This window comes from Pieris napi, chromosome Z (genome assembly GCF_905475465.1).
Source record: "Pieris napi chromosome Z, ilPieNapi1.2, whole genome shotgun sequence".
NCBI classification, from domain to species: domain Eukaryota; kingdom Metazoa; phylum Arthropoda; class Insecta; order Lepidoptera; family Pieridae; genus Pieris; species Pieris napi.
In genome coordinates, this window is record NC_062259.1 from 8,745,653 (window position 1) to 8,760,394 (window position 14,742).

Sequence of the window (14,742 nt, forward strand, 5' to 3'; positions counted from 1 at the left end):
CTGCATGAAAATTTATTTTTCCGCGCTGTTTCATAATGGATAATAATATGAAAATGTACCATTCTTTTTTAGCCATTATCTGTCAACATTACGCTATGCTGTGCATAATATTTAATCTGTCAATGTCTAAATGTCAAACTTAAAACAAAAATGAGACTTCAAAGCAAATGCCAATTGCCAAATAGTATAATAACATTCTTGCTGAGTGAATGCATAGTACATCTAATTAAATTATATGCTTAGTGATATAAGATTTAATCGTCTTGTGGTTTGATTCATGCCCTTTTTGTCATTTGTTTAATAAATGTAAAAAATAATTATGTTTAAAATGAAACAGCTAATTCTAATAATTCCAGTACTTGTCTTTTTTAGTCCAGTTTCTGTAAGTACAAATGTCTAATTTTCTTTTACTTTCGACCTGGTAAAACGACAAGGCGTTAAACACTTTTGACTTATTTACAGGGGTCGTATGATGACAAACGATGCAAATGTGTTTGTCCACGGCCAGCAGCACTAAACAACACTATTGGTTCAGATCGTACCCTTTATATTGGAAATGTGCCACCCAACAAATGGTACATTCTCTCTTTGCTTTATGTGTAATTGATATTGTGAAGTAAAAGTAGAAGGTCTAGTTTACTATTATATCTTTCAGTAACTGTGATGGAATCATTCTTCCCCGTGTTGGAGAGTTGATTAAAGGTCGTGAACAAGAGTTCTGTCCACAATGTGAATGTATTTACGAGAATAGAAACACAACAATAATTCAGGTCAGTTAAAATAAAAGCAATAAGTAAAATTAATTAAATAATTAAAAATATAATTTCAATTTGTAGGTTGTCGTAATTATAGTTGTATGGGTGATAATGTTACTTGTTGCATACATGGGATTCTTAATCTGTCTTGACCCTTTAATAAACAAGAGAGCTAAGGCTTCATACCAGGAACATACAAATGAAGATGTAAGTAAAAAAAATTACCTATAAAATTGATTGTACATACAAATTAATATAAGTGAACATCATATTTTTCAATCTTCATGTCTTAAATAAGTATTTAGAAAAAAACATATTTATATGATTCCTTTTTGACAGGATGAGGGTACACTTGGTGGGCCATCTCAACAGATGGGTGCTCGTGGCAATGTTCTCAACCGTGTCACCCATCAACAAGATAAATGGAAGCGACAAGTTCGTGAACAGAGGCGTAATATATATGATAGACATACCATGTTGAATTAGATCTGTAGCTAATTCTACCATATAATATGTTACATTATGTACTACTTCATCTTTGTAGCTATCACATTGCTGCTATCTAAAATAATTATATGTTAAGTCTATTTATAAACATACATGTCTGAATTTGTTAAAAAAATTTATGTATGTTTATAAATGGTGATAGACTAAAAATAGTTTAGACTTTAGACTAACTCTATTTCATGTTTTGAACATTAATAAAGGCATTTCTTACTGCAATAAAAATATTATTTCAAACTACAGTTACATTTAGCATTAGTTAGTGTTTATTTGTTGTTAGAGGTTGACTTTATCTAAAAATTATGGCATGAATAGGACAATTTTTTAGGCCTATTTGAAAATTTCCTGTTAAAAAAGTATGGTTTAGGTCTCTACCTTCAATTATCTGATTTAGAAAAGGTCATTCATACCTACTCTCTTGGGGGTAAAATATGGTGAGAGGATTTATATAGTAGGCAACCAGCCATGTCAGACCATCACTTTTAAAATAGCAACAACTTATCATGAATAACTGTATAAGCAAAAGAAAGGTGACATTAAAACAATACACACTATGAAAATAAGTCTTTATTTTATGAGTTGATCCACTCATGGCAACTGTCCTGGTCAAAATGGAAGTTGACATGACACTATACATAAAAAGATTTTTTTCTAAATTATTAAATTAAAGGCTACAATTTTTATATATCATTATTTTTTTATTCAAACATCATAAATTAAATGAAAACTTTCAAATAGTAAGTATACATTAAGTAATATTCACAAATAGACTATGAATTATACATTAACACTTAAATATAGATATAAGATTATTGTCAGTTCTAATCTTAACAATTTAGATATTACAAAATACACAATATTAAAATAACAACAATACAATATCACAATGTCTATGAATGCCTTTTTCTAATCACTATCATCATGCATCAAAGGTCTCTGGGCCTGAAAAGAAATGATAATAAATTTCCCACAAAATTAGATCTAGAAAATAAAATTTTACTAAAATTAACTAGAATTAAAAAAGCTAAAAAAAATATTAATTATGATTTCTTAAGACCTAATTTCTTCATTTCCCATTGACTTCACTTGACGTGTCAGTTGGAAACAACTGCATTTGCATTAGTATATCTAAAAAATTGATTAGGAAAAGCTTATTGTTGAAATTTATTTTATAACAATTGTATTACCTCAAGAATTAATAATGAAAATTCTTTAACCACAATAATCAGAGATATCTATAAAAGTTTATAGTCTTCACCTTTATTTTGTTTGTAGCACAATGATATGTTAGGTTAAGGGCACTTATAATTTCAGCTGACCTGAAGTTTGCCTAGGAAGTTCACAGAATTCTTTAATGTTAGTATTATTCTATAAAATCAGCATGTATTATGTATAAATGGTCAATTTCAAGCATGGACAATTATTGTCTTATTGTGAAATTAATATGCCTACAACCAATAGATGACATAGTTTGTAAAGATGAAGTTCATAGCTTACAAATTAAATGTAAGTAGTAGGTTAAATTCTTACCTCATCATTGATTACATGTACAGAGAGCTTTCTATCAACAGCAAGAGGACCAAGTATTGACAGGAATATAAAATATGCAGACAACAGCATTAAAACACACAAAACCATTATTACTACAACCTGAAATAAATAAATTCTATTATAGGCAATTTCCTTCAAATCTGTTTGGCAGATTAGGTTTTATAGACATATTGATATTATTATTCCAGTCAAAATTCAAGAGATATAGATTTTGTACAGTAAATTGTAATTACTATGGCTTCAATTGTGAAATATACCTACTTCTGCTATAATATGTACTTGTGTCAATTTATTGTTAATATATTGTTCCTACAACATTCTACACAATTATTTAAATAAAATGGTCATACCATAATAATAGTTGTGTTTCTAGATTCGTAAGTACAATCACATCTAGGACAGAATATTTGAGCATTTTGTCTTATTTCATCAGTCACAAGAGGCAAAATAACAGCATCACAAGTACTGAAATAGGTTTTTTATTATAAAAATAGTTCGCAGAGCTCTACATGATTATTTAAATATTTTAACATTTTATTAACAAAACCTTGCTAAGCAAATAAGTAAGTATCCCAATACAGTGAGGAAATGTTGCCCGCATTAAAGGCACACTGCCACAGGGACCAAACTTTTTAAATTTGTTTTAATTTTATTATAACTAGGTAGGTTAAGAAAATTTTAAATACTGTATATTTGATTGTTGTGTTTTGATAAACAATATTTTTCCTGAAAAAAAAAAATGTTTATAAAACATAAAATCATTACCATTTATTGGGTGGTACAAATGCAATATATAGTTTTCTATCAGATCCTTTAACGGTCTTGTTTAAAAATGTGGATTGACTAGGACAAACACAACGACATCTTTGGTCTTCATAAAATTGTGCCTGAAAATTTAAATTAAAAAGGAATCAAAACACAGCTTTTATGATAATGAAACCAAATTAATAATAATTGATATTATAATTCTTACCAAAATAGATGGAGAAAATCCGAAAAAAATGAACAAGACTAATTTAGTAAACATTCTATATTTGGGAAGCAACAATTTAATATTATTATTTTTTTTTTTTTGGAGTTTATGGCCTGGTATCTAGACCTTTAGGATTTAATATTATTTATTACTTAGTTCCACAGTCTAAACAATGTTTATATTTTAAACTTCCTCGGTGTTCCACAGATAACAGGCACTTAGCGTATTTAAAAAAAGTTCCTATGAACTGAACGTTACTAAAACGTTTCGTTTAATGAAAAAAACACCTTTGGTTTCAATTTTAAAATTGAAAACCAAAAGATCGGCTATGTGATTATACTAGTAACTACTTTAATCGATTTTAAAATCCTTTCCTGATTTCTAGTTGACTTATGGTTCATATAACCTGACCATAGTCAGGTTATATTAACCTGGCAGAAGTATATTTTAATCTTGGGTTAACGAACCCGTTTTTAAGCTTTATTATATTCTATTATACGAGTAGTCAAGAGCGTGTGAGGCAAGACATGACCTCTATTTACCACACTCGTGCGGCGCGGCGTGCCATTCGCTCCCAGCCAGCCTCATGATGTCTAAGTAAGAATTGACCCACTGTTAGATTGTGTTGCTGAACGATTTGCTTCCGGGCTTCGACTGCACCGCCACAGAATATATGATAACATTCCTGAGCCCTTTGCCCAGAAATAAAACTTTCACAATAATTAAAACTTCTTAGGGTATAACAGAAACATCGAAGAATTAGAAATATACTTCATTCGATTTACTTTTAGTGGCGTTTAACTTGTTTCGCAGAGCCAAGGATTATAGAGTTTCTTATTTTTCTTTTAATAATCAAAAACAAAATATAATTTATTAATGTAGACTTAATGTAGGTACACTTATGAACGTCGGTAAAAAAATAAATGCTTCTAAATTTATATGCACTGCCATTGGCAATAAACTCTCCGTCACTCCTTTAAAACCCTCAGGTTTATTAAGCTATTGCATAGATTTTAACGTGGGCTTTGAGCGCGACGACCGAATGAAGAAAAACCGTAACGAAATAAACCTAACACACGATGACGTAATATAGGTGCGGCCAATACGCTTTAGAGCGGGACAGAACGCATACTGCGTCTCACATCGGTTTAGCGTGATCGGATAGGCGTGTTAGTCTGAGTCTGGTAGAGTGATAGATTGAATAAATATCAAAGAAAAATAAAATACTGCAAAAAATAAATAAATAATTATATTGCATAAGTTTATAAACTTTACCGCGGCAGTCCCCGAGTGCCACACGTATTTTTTTTAATATAAAATGTTTGTAAGCTCCTGCAACCATTACATCATTACACCATTTTAAAGTAGTTATTAATTGTAATTAAATAAATAAACAAGAAAACCGAACGTTTTACAAATCGTTTCTATCAGCAAGGCGCGGTAAAATAGGATAATACATTTACATTACTGTGGGGACAACATTATTAATTTTACATGATACAATCCTTATCTTCTATATTATATGAATGGAAATAGGAACGTTATGGTTCCATATACCGGTAAATTGTAAATGATAAGGAGGTAACTGAAATAATAATGATGCATTCATGAAAGTACAATTGTGGCATCGTGAGTCAATACCAAGGGTACCTACCTAGAGTTCTTTGCATCACGTTTAAAAAAATGTTTAATCAGGCTAAAGTTTTTTTTTATTCTTTTAAACCTTTATACCTATACACAACCATATATCTGTTAGCAACTCAAACTATTCATGTAACATAGCGCGGTGTGTAACAGCAAAAACGTTTACTACGCGTTGAATACCATACGTGTACGTACAAGAAAAAAATAATACACGAGGTCAAGTGTGTATAGGTGAGACTATCAAAGAAAAAAATACTACGAAATACATTCTATCATGAGCATATGCCTTTGGCTTTTTATATGCGCACCAATTTTGATTTCGATCTATGGCGATACAACTGAACGTAATGGTAAGTACAACTGGTGTTAATTAATTAAATTTTGTTTATTTTAAACTAAAATAGACTATATAGAATTTAATATATTTATACCGTTCCTACGCATGCGTTGCCTTGTGACCCATAAATTGGTGTCCTCGACAATTCAATGTGATATTATTCAATTGCTGTTATAAAAACGAAGCGGCGCGATATACTACATACAATCAGATTAACATAGTAAAAATGTAAGGTACAGCAACCAATAGAACATATAACAATGCGAATCGTTTCCTCAGACTGGACACACTTACCTACTAGCAGTTTAGTTTTTCGTAAAAAGGAAACTAATCATCTGATTTAAATTTTAGTCGGAATTTAACTAAGCACTGCTCAACAATTATCTTCAGGCTTTCATGCTAGATTTTATTCTTATATAATCCTACTAAGAATACGAACTTTTATTATTGTTATATCTCAGTTATAGATATATAATATTCGATATCTTTTAGATGATTACAAGTGTATACTGCCGGAGCTCACGCTAGACGACTTGAATTTAGATATGAAAAAATTTATGGAAAATTTTGCAAAAGTTAAAGAGGTTTGTTGTTTTCAAAAAGTATTACTACCCTGGTGGATACAATAATTTTGATCCAAAGTAATCAAGACGCGATAATGTGACGGCCCTGATAACTGCCTGGCTTCATGTTGTGAACACTGGAACTATTTGACTAACAAACACACATCATTTTTAATGCACAGCCTTATTTTATCATTACCCAGATATAACTCGGGGCCAGCCAGCGAGAAGCTATATTCACTCCAAATAATTTTTTTACGTAAATAATATCTTAATCAATTACCATAAGTTTTTTAAAATGAAAAGAGTGTAATTTATTTTTAGATAAAGTTTCCAATATCGTTTGGACCTCTGCCGGAAAAATATATTTGTAAATTGAAATGTGTGGATGGGTATTGGGTGGGCCCTCTGTGTTCGAGTTCACCAGGTAATTATAATTATTAGTGTTTTCTAGAATTATAAAGTTCAAAAATTCGGTGGATTTTATCAATTATTTAGACATTAACTTATCTTAAAAATGTTATTATATGTATTATATAGGCTCCGCGGTATGGTAAGAGAGTTGGTCAAGTAATAATCCCGTCACTTCAAAGTGTTTCTACTCTACTATTGATGTTACAACAAAATTATAATATATTTAAAAAGGGATAAACTATAGTCCTGAGATCGATCACGTACTGGTCTTACATATAATAATCAAAATAAACCGACTATAAATGTACCCCGTCTTAATGCAACTGAAACCGAAACTTTTATCATCACGAAATATCAGTCGTTAGTCGTAGTCGTAGTCGTTAGACCTCCAGAGATATTTACTTAAAAAATAATAACCTTTGTTCTAGATGGCAGATTTAAGACTCTCCTGAAAGAATGCACATACAATAATGATTTTCCTCTATTATCAGTTTCGTATAAAAATTCTTCTATTGAGGTACGTCAACTTATTAATTTTATTGAAGTGAAACTTCTTTATCGGGGTTGGAAAAAATTTTGTGTAACATTTTTTCGTTACGCGTCACATTTTTCGGTTACGCGTCACATGTTTCGGTTACGTCACATTTGACCGTTACGCGCGTCTTTTTCTTGTCCCTACCAGGGTTGATTCAAAGAGATTCTAAACCATTAATAACAAAAATGTATAATAACGATAACAACAAAAAATTCTATTACAATTTATGAAATTCGATAATAATGTTAGTGGTAATAAGGTAAAATGAAATAATTGTATTATTTATATTCAAGTCTGTGATATTAAAAGCCTTTTGTTAAACTTTATCTAATTTAACTTTATTTAACCAATTTCTGTGAAGTTGCATATTATAGATAATTTTTCGAAAAATAAAGTCATAAAGAAGTTTCACTACTAACGTGTGTACACTAGGACACGCACATTTTTTTTCCTACTAGCTGACCTGGCTAACTTCGTTCCGCCCTACAACCTTATAATATCGTTGTTACTTTAATGTAACTTATTTTAGGATTTCATTAATGTTAAGTATTACATTAATACAACTTTTTTGCAAATACAGAAATGTTTTATTGCTAGCCATTGCGAAAGAAGAATGGCAGTTTTACACATTAGGCATCTTCTCTCCAGCGTCAATATGGCGATACTTCATGTTAAGCACTTTCTGATATCCAACATCTTTTGATCAGGATCAAAGCATGGTTATGCATCTCCTCATTCACCTCAAGATCGGAATTTCTTGAACTGTCACGAATTCGACGTAAAATGATGCGTAGTTTTGTCAACAGATGGCACCATATGGTTTTTGAATTCGTAAAATTAATTAATTAATTTATTGTTATTCGATAACTTATCCGATATTTTATTCTGCTATTCGGGACGATAACAAATCCAACAAATCAAAAACCATGGCAATCGGTCCAGCCGTTCTCGAGTTATAAGTGTTGTAACAAACACGACTTTCTTTTATATATATAGATATTGCTATCTAAGAAAAATATTTTTCCTCAAAAACATATTAAGTCATGTATCATCATTACCTAATGATACTATAGTATATACTATACATGTGTTATATTTTTTTTTTAAATACAATTCACACCAATTGACGTAGTCCCATGCTAAGCTGGTGAAGCTTGTGTTATGGGTACTAGGCAATATACATAGATACATATTATAGATAGATAGACATATAAATACATATTTAAACACCCAAGACCTAAGCACAACACCAAATGCTCTTCACATCGATGTTCGTCTCAGCCGGGGATCGAACCCGGGACGCATGGATTCGCAGTCAGGGTTACTAACCACTAGACCAATGAGTCGTCATATGTACCTACATAGTATGAAATAAGGTCATTTCCCGTCGTGTTTACGCTCAGATCTTTCTAACGATTTTCCGCCTGTACGCGAACGATGTCATCCGGGTAGTAGCTAGAAGTATAGAAGTAACCCTATTAATGTTTATCTTTTTTAGAATGATACAAACTTTCCGCATAACACAACTATTACTGCAAGGTGCAAATACTTCGGTATGTATAAACTAAAAGGGGAGAACGAAATACGCTGTGAAAATGGCGAGTGGGACCCGAAGTTTCCTGAATGCGTACCAACCACAGTCATAACAAATTTCACAGGTGCCTAAATAACATATTACAAGGCCTATGAGACTATAGGTATACCATAAACCATGCTATACTACATTTCAGGCGATGCTCCACCGACAGTGAGGTATGAGGTAGCAAGTGGTTCCGCTATTGTACAACCTACTGGTGAAGTTTTTGTTTACCCTGAGAGCACCATATGGCTTGATTGTATGTCTTTGAGAACGGCTGGCGAACCAGAATGGACATGGACTCATAGTATGGAGAACTATAAAACAGGTATTTGTTTAATATATTTTCACCTCTGTAGCTCTGAATAAATATTGTACCCGTATTAATCAAAAGCTGTGGAATAATGTATACACACGTAGGTTTATTATCCAAAGTGTTTTGATTTTTTCTGCCAGATAGATGAAATTGTTTACAAAATTGTCGCAAACAAAATGACAACGTCATCTGGATAAAATATATAATCACTGGCTTCGATCATTCTGGAAATACTAGACTAGTAAGAACATATTTAAAAGTAGTAAATCAGTTGAGGAACTGATAGAAAAAAAAGGATTTAAATAGTTTAACCCAAAGCAACATTTTATCCTACTTTGTTTAATGTCATAAACTAAAGTGATGATATGAAAATGTTCTCTACATTCATTATAAACCATTCTGATATGCCTAATAATGAAATACTATTCTAGGATGGGTCAATGAACTAGACAATATATTCCGTATTACTCTGCCTAAGCTTGGCGCTCGTTTTGCTGAAACATTTACCTGCGCTACACCAGCTGGAACAACAAACAAGATATCTATCAGAGTTGTTAGTGAGTCTTTGTGCATGATTGTTTTTTATAGTGAAGGGTTTTTAAGAACACTGGAACTCTTTAAAGTATAATATATTTTTAATTTCTAGAAACGTCACATTCTTTAAAGCTTTCTCGTGGTTTTAGGAGAAATTAGATTTCGGTTTGGGGGAGAACAGCAACAAATATGTCTGATTAATGCCAAATCCGATAAGTGTTCAGTTGTTAAATATGCTAGAGTTTTTATATTAATAGTTTCATAGATTTGGCATATATTTACAATTAATATTTTTTCTATAAACTTTTAGGTGTTAGTTGTAATCCTCTTGCAACATCGTCACCTCCATTGAGACTGTATACTACTGGTCATAAGCTAGGCAATACTGCTCATTTTAGTTGTGAACCTGGCTACCATCTCAGTGGATCGCCCCAACTCTATTGTATGGGAAACGGTAAGACTTACGAATTGAATCTTATAAACCCAAATTGGCACGCAAATTCAATTTTGAAACAAAGGCATCCAAAGAACATCACATGGCCTGGCCTGTGATATTAGGTGCTTTGAGAAATCACATATAAAAACTACTCTAAAAACGATTATGGTTCGTTGCGTAAGATATAATTTATAAAATTACAAGACCATTCGAATTGCGAAGAAATTGAAACATTTCCAATTTCTTTACACTCAATTGGACTTTTATGGTTCCGACTTTCATTACTCTTACTTGTGATATTGGTGATAGTGTCTGATAGTATTTGACATCTTTTCAGGTCATTGGTCTTCTTTACCACCCACTTGTGAAGAGACTTTCTGTCCATTCTTCACGTCCCTCAATCCTCACTTAAGTATCATTGAACACAATTCTTCCTTCGGAGGAAGGGCTGTGTTCACTTGCTCCTGGGGATACCGACTCGTTGGAGCTCCAGGATTAGAATGTGAGCATGATGGCCAATGGTCCGGGGAAATGCCACAATGCATACGTAAGCTTAGCATTTTTCGTCTATATTCTGACTAATAGCTGGGTTCGTTTGTTTGTTGTGTTTAACGCGCTAATTTATATACTCTGTTAAACCAGTGAAGATTCTTGTTCGACTGCGAATTCGAATAACATACTTATTATGTTGGATAGTCATTCATTTGATAATGACCTAGAATTATATGACAAAAATAATACTATATGTATATTTTCAGCGATATACTGCCCTGATCCTATCATACCGGAACATGGACAACTTTTGACGAAAACTACATCAAAAGATGGAAAATATCCCGTGGGTGACCTCTTAATCTATACCTGTGATACTGGTTATCAAGTTTTAGGAGAAGCCTCCATCGTGTGCACAGAAAATGGCTTTTGGTCACACCCACCGCCGTTTTGCCTACCGCCCGCGGAAATTAAAAATCCAGATACCATTTATATAGAAAATACCACTTTAGTTCACGTTGACAATGGCTATTGATATGAGTTAACGATATATAGGAACTATATGTAGTTTGTATAAAAATAGAGTACGTATTGTTATGTATATTGTTACGTAAGATCGTAAGTCGAGAGATACGATAGTCTGATTTCCATATTATATCAAATCCGTTTAGTTTCTGGCATATCATAACATATAATCGTGTAAATGTACCATTTGATCCAAAGTCCTCATTTGTTTCATTCGATCATAGCGTAAACACAATTTGTCAGAAAGAGACAAGAGTACTTGAGTTAAAAGAGTAAGTACAATTAGACCGATTCAGTTTTTATAAATAAGTGACAGTGACTAGCACTTTTTTTGTAAAAAATGTAAAATATTAAGATAGTAATGCAAGGCAATAATGGATAAAAAAAACTTCGAATACATTCAAAGTTCGTATTTCAAAACTAAAAGTATTTAGATAAATAGTTAATAACTTGTTAATTATAATTAAATCATAAATTAGTTGTTATCTTCATTTAATTGATTTCTGAGAATCATAAATGCAATATTAGTTAATAATTAATAGGAGTTTCAATACTTAAAAATGTATACCTAAAAATACACTTGCAATTTTTGTTAGACTACACAATGACAAATAAAAAATTACTGTTTGATTTTGGTTATTTTTTTTCTAAACGAAGCGCAGGGGCTTGAGACAAAATCACTTTTAGACAGGCATGACCGACTACCTCGAAACAAATTTGTATGATAATGACATTAGATCACGCTTTGTCACATGACTATTTTCATACAAATTCCTTTTCTTTGGCGTAGTGATTTTGTTGTTTGCCGCAGGACGACTAAATAATAAATTACTGATTCCTTTATGTACTTAAAAGGCCGGCAGCGCGCTTGCTAGCCTTCTGGCAGTGCGAGTGTCCATGGGCGGCGGTATCACTTAACATCAGGTGAGCCTCCGGCCCGAAAAAAACACACTTAACGCATGCTATCAAAACTGATTAGATTAATTTAATTATCTTTGATCACACTAAGGTGACAGATACGCTAATACGTATAGGTACGCAGAAGCCACCCACTTCATTATTGCCATCTGTGCCTACCAACTCGGAATAATGAATGCTACGGAGATCAAACCCAGAATTCTACACCACGTCCAAAACTTTTAAACCACGGCCACGACAAAAACGCTTAATATTAAAATTTAGAGTTTTCTTATCGAACACCTTAACTATGACCGTTCCAATTAGCGGCTTGTTATCAAATTTAAAGATTTTATTATTAGAACGAAACGTTTAAGCGAACATGTTGCGATTTTATTTTGTTTTTAATTTCATTTTAATTTTTTGTGTTATTTATGTAAAAACTCGTCAAGCATCCCTGGTAAAAATTGATCTTAATATGCGATATTCATTGACTTTAGTCTACTTTATTAGCGAGGAAGTTGTTAATGCCTGTCTGCCGGTGCTGCACCTGCTTGCTTATAGTATCTCATACTACCAGGCTCGCTGCTTCTGAATCGGTCTGATACACAACTTTCTTCACTAAATTTATTTTGTTGTCCAATATAAAGCTACTAGATAGACGACTAGACAATCTACAATTTGCCATAACGCCACTATAATAACGGAAAAATATTATTTTACTTTTCGCTACGACTGAAACGCAGGTGACAGGGCAGAGCGTAGCTAGTCTACTATATAAAAATAAGTCGGGTTTTCCTTCCTGACGCTATAACTCCAGAACGCACGAACCGATTTCCACGGTTTTGCATTCGTTGGAAAGGTCTCGGGCTCCGTGAGGTTTATAGTAAAGAAAATTCTGGAAACATTTCAACAAAAAAGCGGGATCACCAAACGAAATGTTACATAAAACGAAGCCATCTGGTGGCGAAACGGAGTTCGCCGAGTTTGCTAGTTATTTATAAACATTCACTGTAAACTTAATAAAATTTTGTGCAGCATCCCGTTTTGGTTGCTCGTTCGTCATTAGACTGGATGCCGAGTCGCGTTAATTCTCTCTATTCTGATGTTGGAGCTTGGAGCGGTAAATTTGTAAGTTTACATAATTATTAATATTTTTTTATTTGTGTATTAAATAAACTACATAAAGGTATAAACAAAGATCTTCTTTTTGCCTCAGTATTAAATCCATAATAAAATAGAAACGAATGTTTATTTCTATTTAATAACAACACAAAAGAATAATATATTAACACTATATTTATGATATTTACAGCGTCCAGTCATGGATGAAATAGAATCTGATGAAGCGTTACGGTTCTATCAATTCTTGAATTATTTAGATGGGGGTAGTTTTGGTACAGGTAAGCCATTCTCATTTATATAGATACCTACTCATAAGCGGATTTTGATCAACAAAACGCATGACATACATCTCGAATAGAACAAACGTGTACAATAATTAAAAAAACACCATCGACAGGAGTGAATATTCATTGATATCCTTTCAATGTTGGTTTAAATTAATTGTATTTCAAAATATACCTACGATGATGTCATAGTTCAATAAACAAAGTAATAAATTTTCGTAAACAAATAAGGTTTATAATAAAATGTATATAATTTTAAGGACCTATTGATGAATTTGTGGATGCCATGAACCGATTAGCTACCTACATGAAGCAGCAAAATAGTAGGGAAACCCAAGTTCGGGGAATGCGGGAGCTCGAAGCTATAAATGGAGAGAAAGGTACAACCTAATACTCCGCTTTATAAATACCTAGCATAAAAAACGCCAGCGCCTATTATAATATAAAGATTCAAGGATTTTTTCTGAATCCCCTGTAATCGTTGTTTGAGGTTGAGCACTTTCTGATTTACTATTCATAGATTAGTTTTTAGTTGAGTGTAAATTTATTGTGTTGATTGTTGTCAGGTAACAGCATCAAAACCGTTTTGGAGATAAGCACTGTTATAATGCGTAAAAAGAGGAAGTTCTTTTGTACTGGTGAAGTGAAGGAGCCCATTGTGAACAATAAGATTATATGCAAGGATCGAATACTACTTCCGATCGCTGGTACATCTTGTAGAGATGCGATTATGTACTGGCACCCTGATTTAACGGAGGAGCATTATTGTGTTGGTGCCCTGGAGTCTAAAAGCCCCGTGCATATAATGGACATTGAAGGTTAAAATATTTATTATTAGAGTTTGGAGGCTCGAACTGAACGCTGAAGCGAACTTTTGAGTTAGCATAAGTCAAAATTAATTATTTGTTTCTAGGAGAGATGTTTTGCAAAGGTGACGACTACTCAAAGAGAGAGTATTTGCTGGCCTGTGATTTTTATGAAGATCAGGAATCTCCCGTTGCAGATTTACTACAGTATTATCCAGACCCGGACCCAGAAATTAGTCCTAAGCTATTTAGTTAAATAAATAATTAGTTTGTCCAGTTGCATTACATTAATAACTCTACATTATTATTGCTAAATATTGATTTAGCGTGGTAATAATCCTCAATGGTTGATAAAACATTTAAATGAATCTTCCCCTGGAACCTAGAGTCTCGTTTTATTATACATGTTTAATTCATATCATCGAAATGAAAAAGACATCCCATAACCGTAATGGAATACGGTTTTTGTATAACC

General features: G+C 32.5%; 4 protein-coding genes across 5 annotated transcripts; 3 read left to right on the forward strand and 1 right to left on the reverse strand.

Annotated features, from left to right (window-relative positions):
* Nucleotides 1–192: 192 nt before the first annotated feature.
* Nucleotides 193–1,478, forward strand: LOC125062641 (uncharacterized protein CG1161-like). The gene is made up of 5 exons (XM_047668685.1): nt 193–382; nt 463–575; nt 656–770; nt 837–962; nt 1,095–1,478. Exons 1-5 carry the CDS (start codon nt 320–322, stop codon nt 1,239–1,241), a joined length of 564 nt encoding a protein of 187 aa, XP_047524641.1. The 5' UTR covers nt 193–319; the 3' UTR covers nt 1,242–1,478.
* A 330-nt stretch (nt 1,479–1,808) lies between these two features.
* LOC125062642 (transmembrane protein 9B-like) lies at nt 1,809–3,966 on the reverse strand. The gene is made up of 6 exons (XM_047668686.1): nt 3,919–3,966; nt 3,784–3,859; nt 3,576–3,697; nt 3,161–3,275; nt 2,790–2,909; nt 1,809–2,201 (listed from the first exon to the last, which is right to left on the reverse strand). Exons 2-6 carry the CDS (start codon nt 3,835–3,837, stop codon nt 2,166–2,168), a joined length of 447 nt encoding a protein of 148 aa, XP_047524642.1. The 5' UTR covers nt 3,838–3,859; nt 3,919–3,966; the 3' UTR covers nt 1,809–2,165.
* A 327-nt stretch (nt 3,967–4,293) lies between these two features.
* LOC125062640 (locomotion-related protein Hikaru genki) lies at nt 4,294–11,785 on the forward strand. 2 transcript variants are annotated; one of them, XM_047668684.1, is made up of 10 exons: nt 4,294–4,380; nt 6,257–6,348; nt 6,652–6,754; nt 7,170–7,258; nt 8,775–8,934; nt 9,007–9,180; nt 9,600–9,725; nt 10,013–10,156; nt 10,476–10,685; nt 10,897–11,785. In XM_047668684.1, exons 2-10 carry the CDS (start codon nt 6,310–6,312, stop codon nt 11,163–11,165), a joined length of 1,314 nt encoding a protein of 437 aa, XP_047524640.1. In that variant the 5' UTR covers nt 4,294–4,380; nt 6,257–6,309; the 3' UTR covers nt 11,166–11,785. The 2 variants fall into 2 exon arrangements, with proteins under 2 accessions (XP_047524640.1, XP_047524639.1); XM_047668683.1 differs by lacking the exon at nt 4,294–4,380 and adding an exon at nt 5,450–5,777.
* A 624-nt stretch (nt 11,786–12,409) lies between these two features.
* Nucleotides 12,410–14,552, forward strand: LOC125062484. Its single transcript, XM_047668465.1, has 6 exons — nt 12,410–12,512; nt 13,091–13,183; nt 13,368–13,455; nt 13,722–13,841; nt 14,028–14,279; nt 14,375–14,552. Exons 1-6 carry the CDS (start codon nt 12,435–12,437, stop codon nt 14,521–14,523), a joined length of 780 nt encoding a protein of 259 aa, XP_047524421.1. The 5' UTR covers nt 12,410–12,434; the 3' UTR covers nt 14,524–14,552.
* The last annotated feature ends 190 nt before the right edge of the window (nt 14,553–14,742 follow it).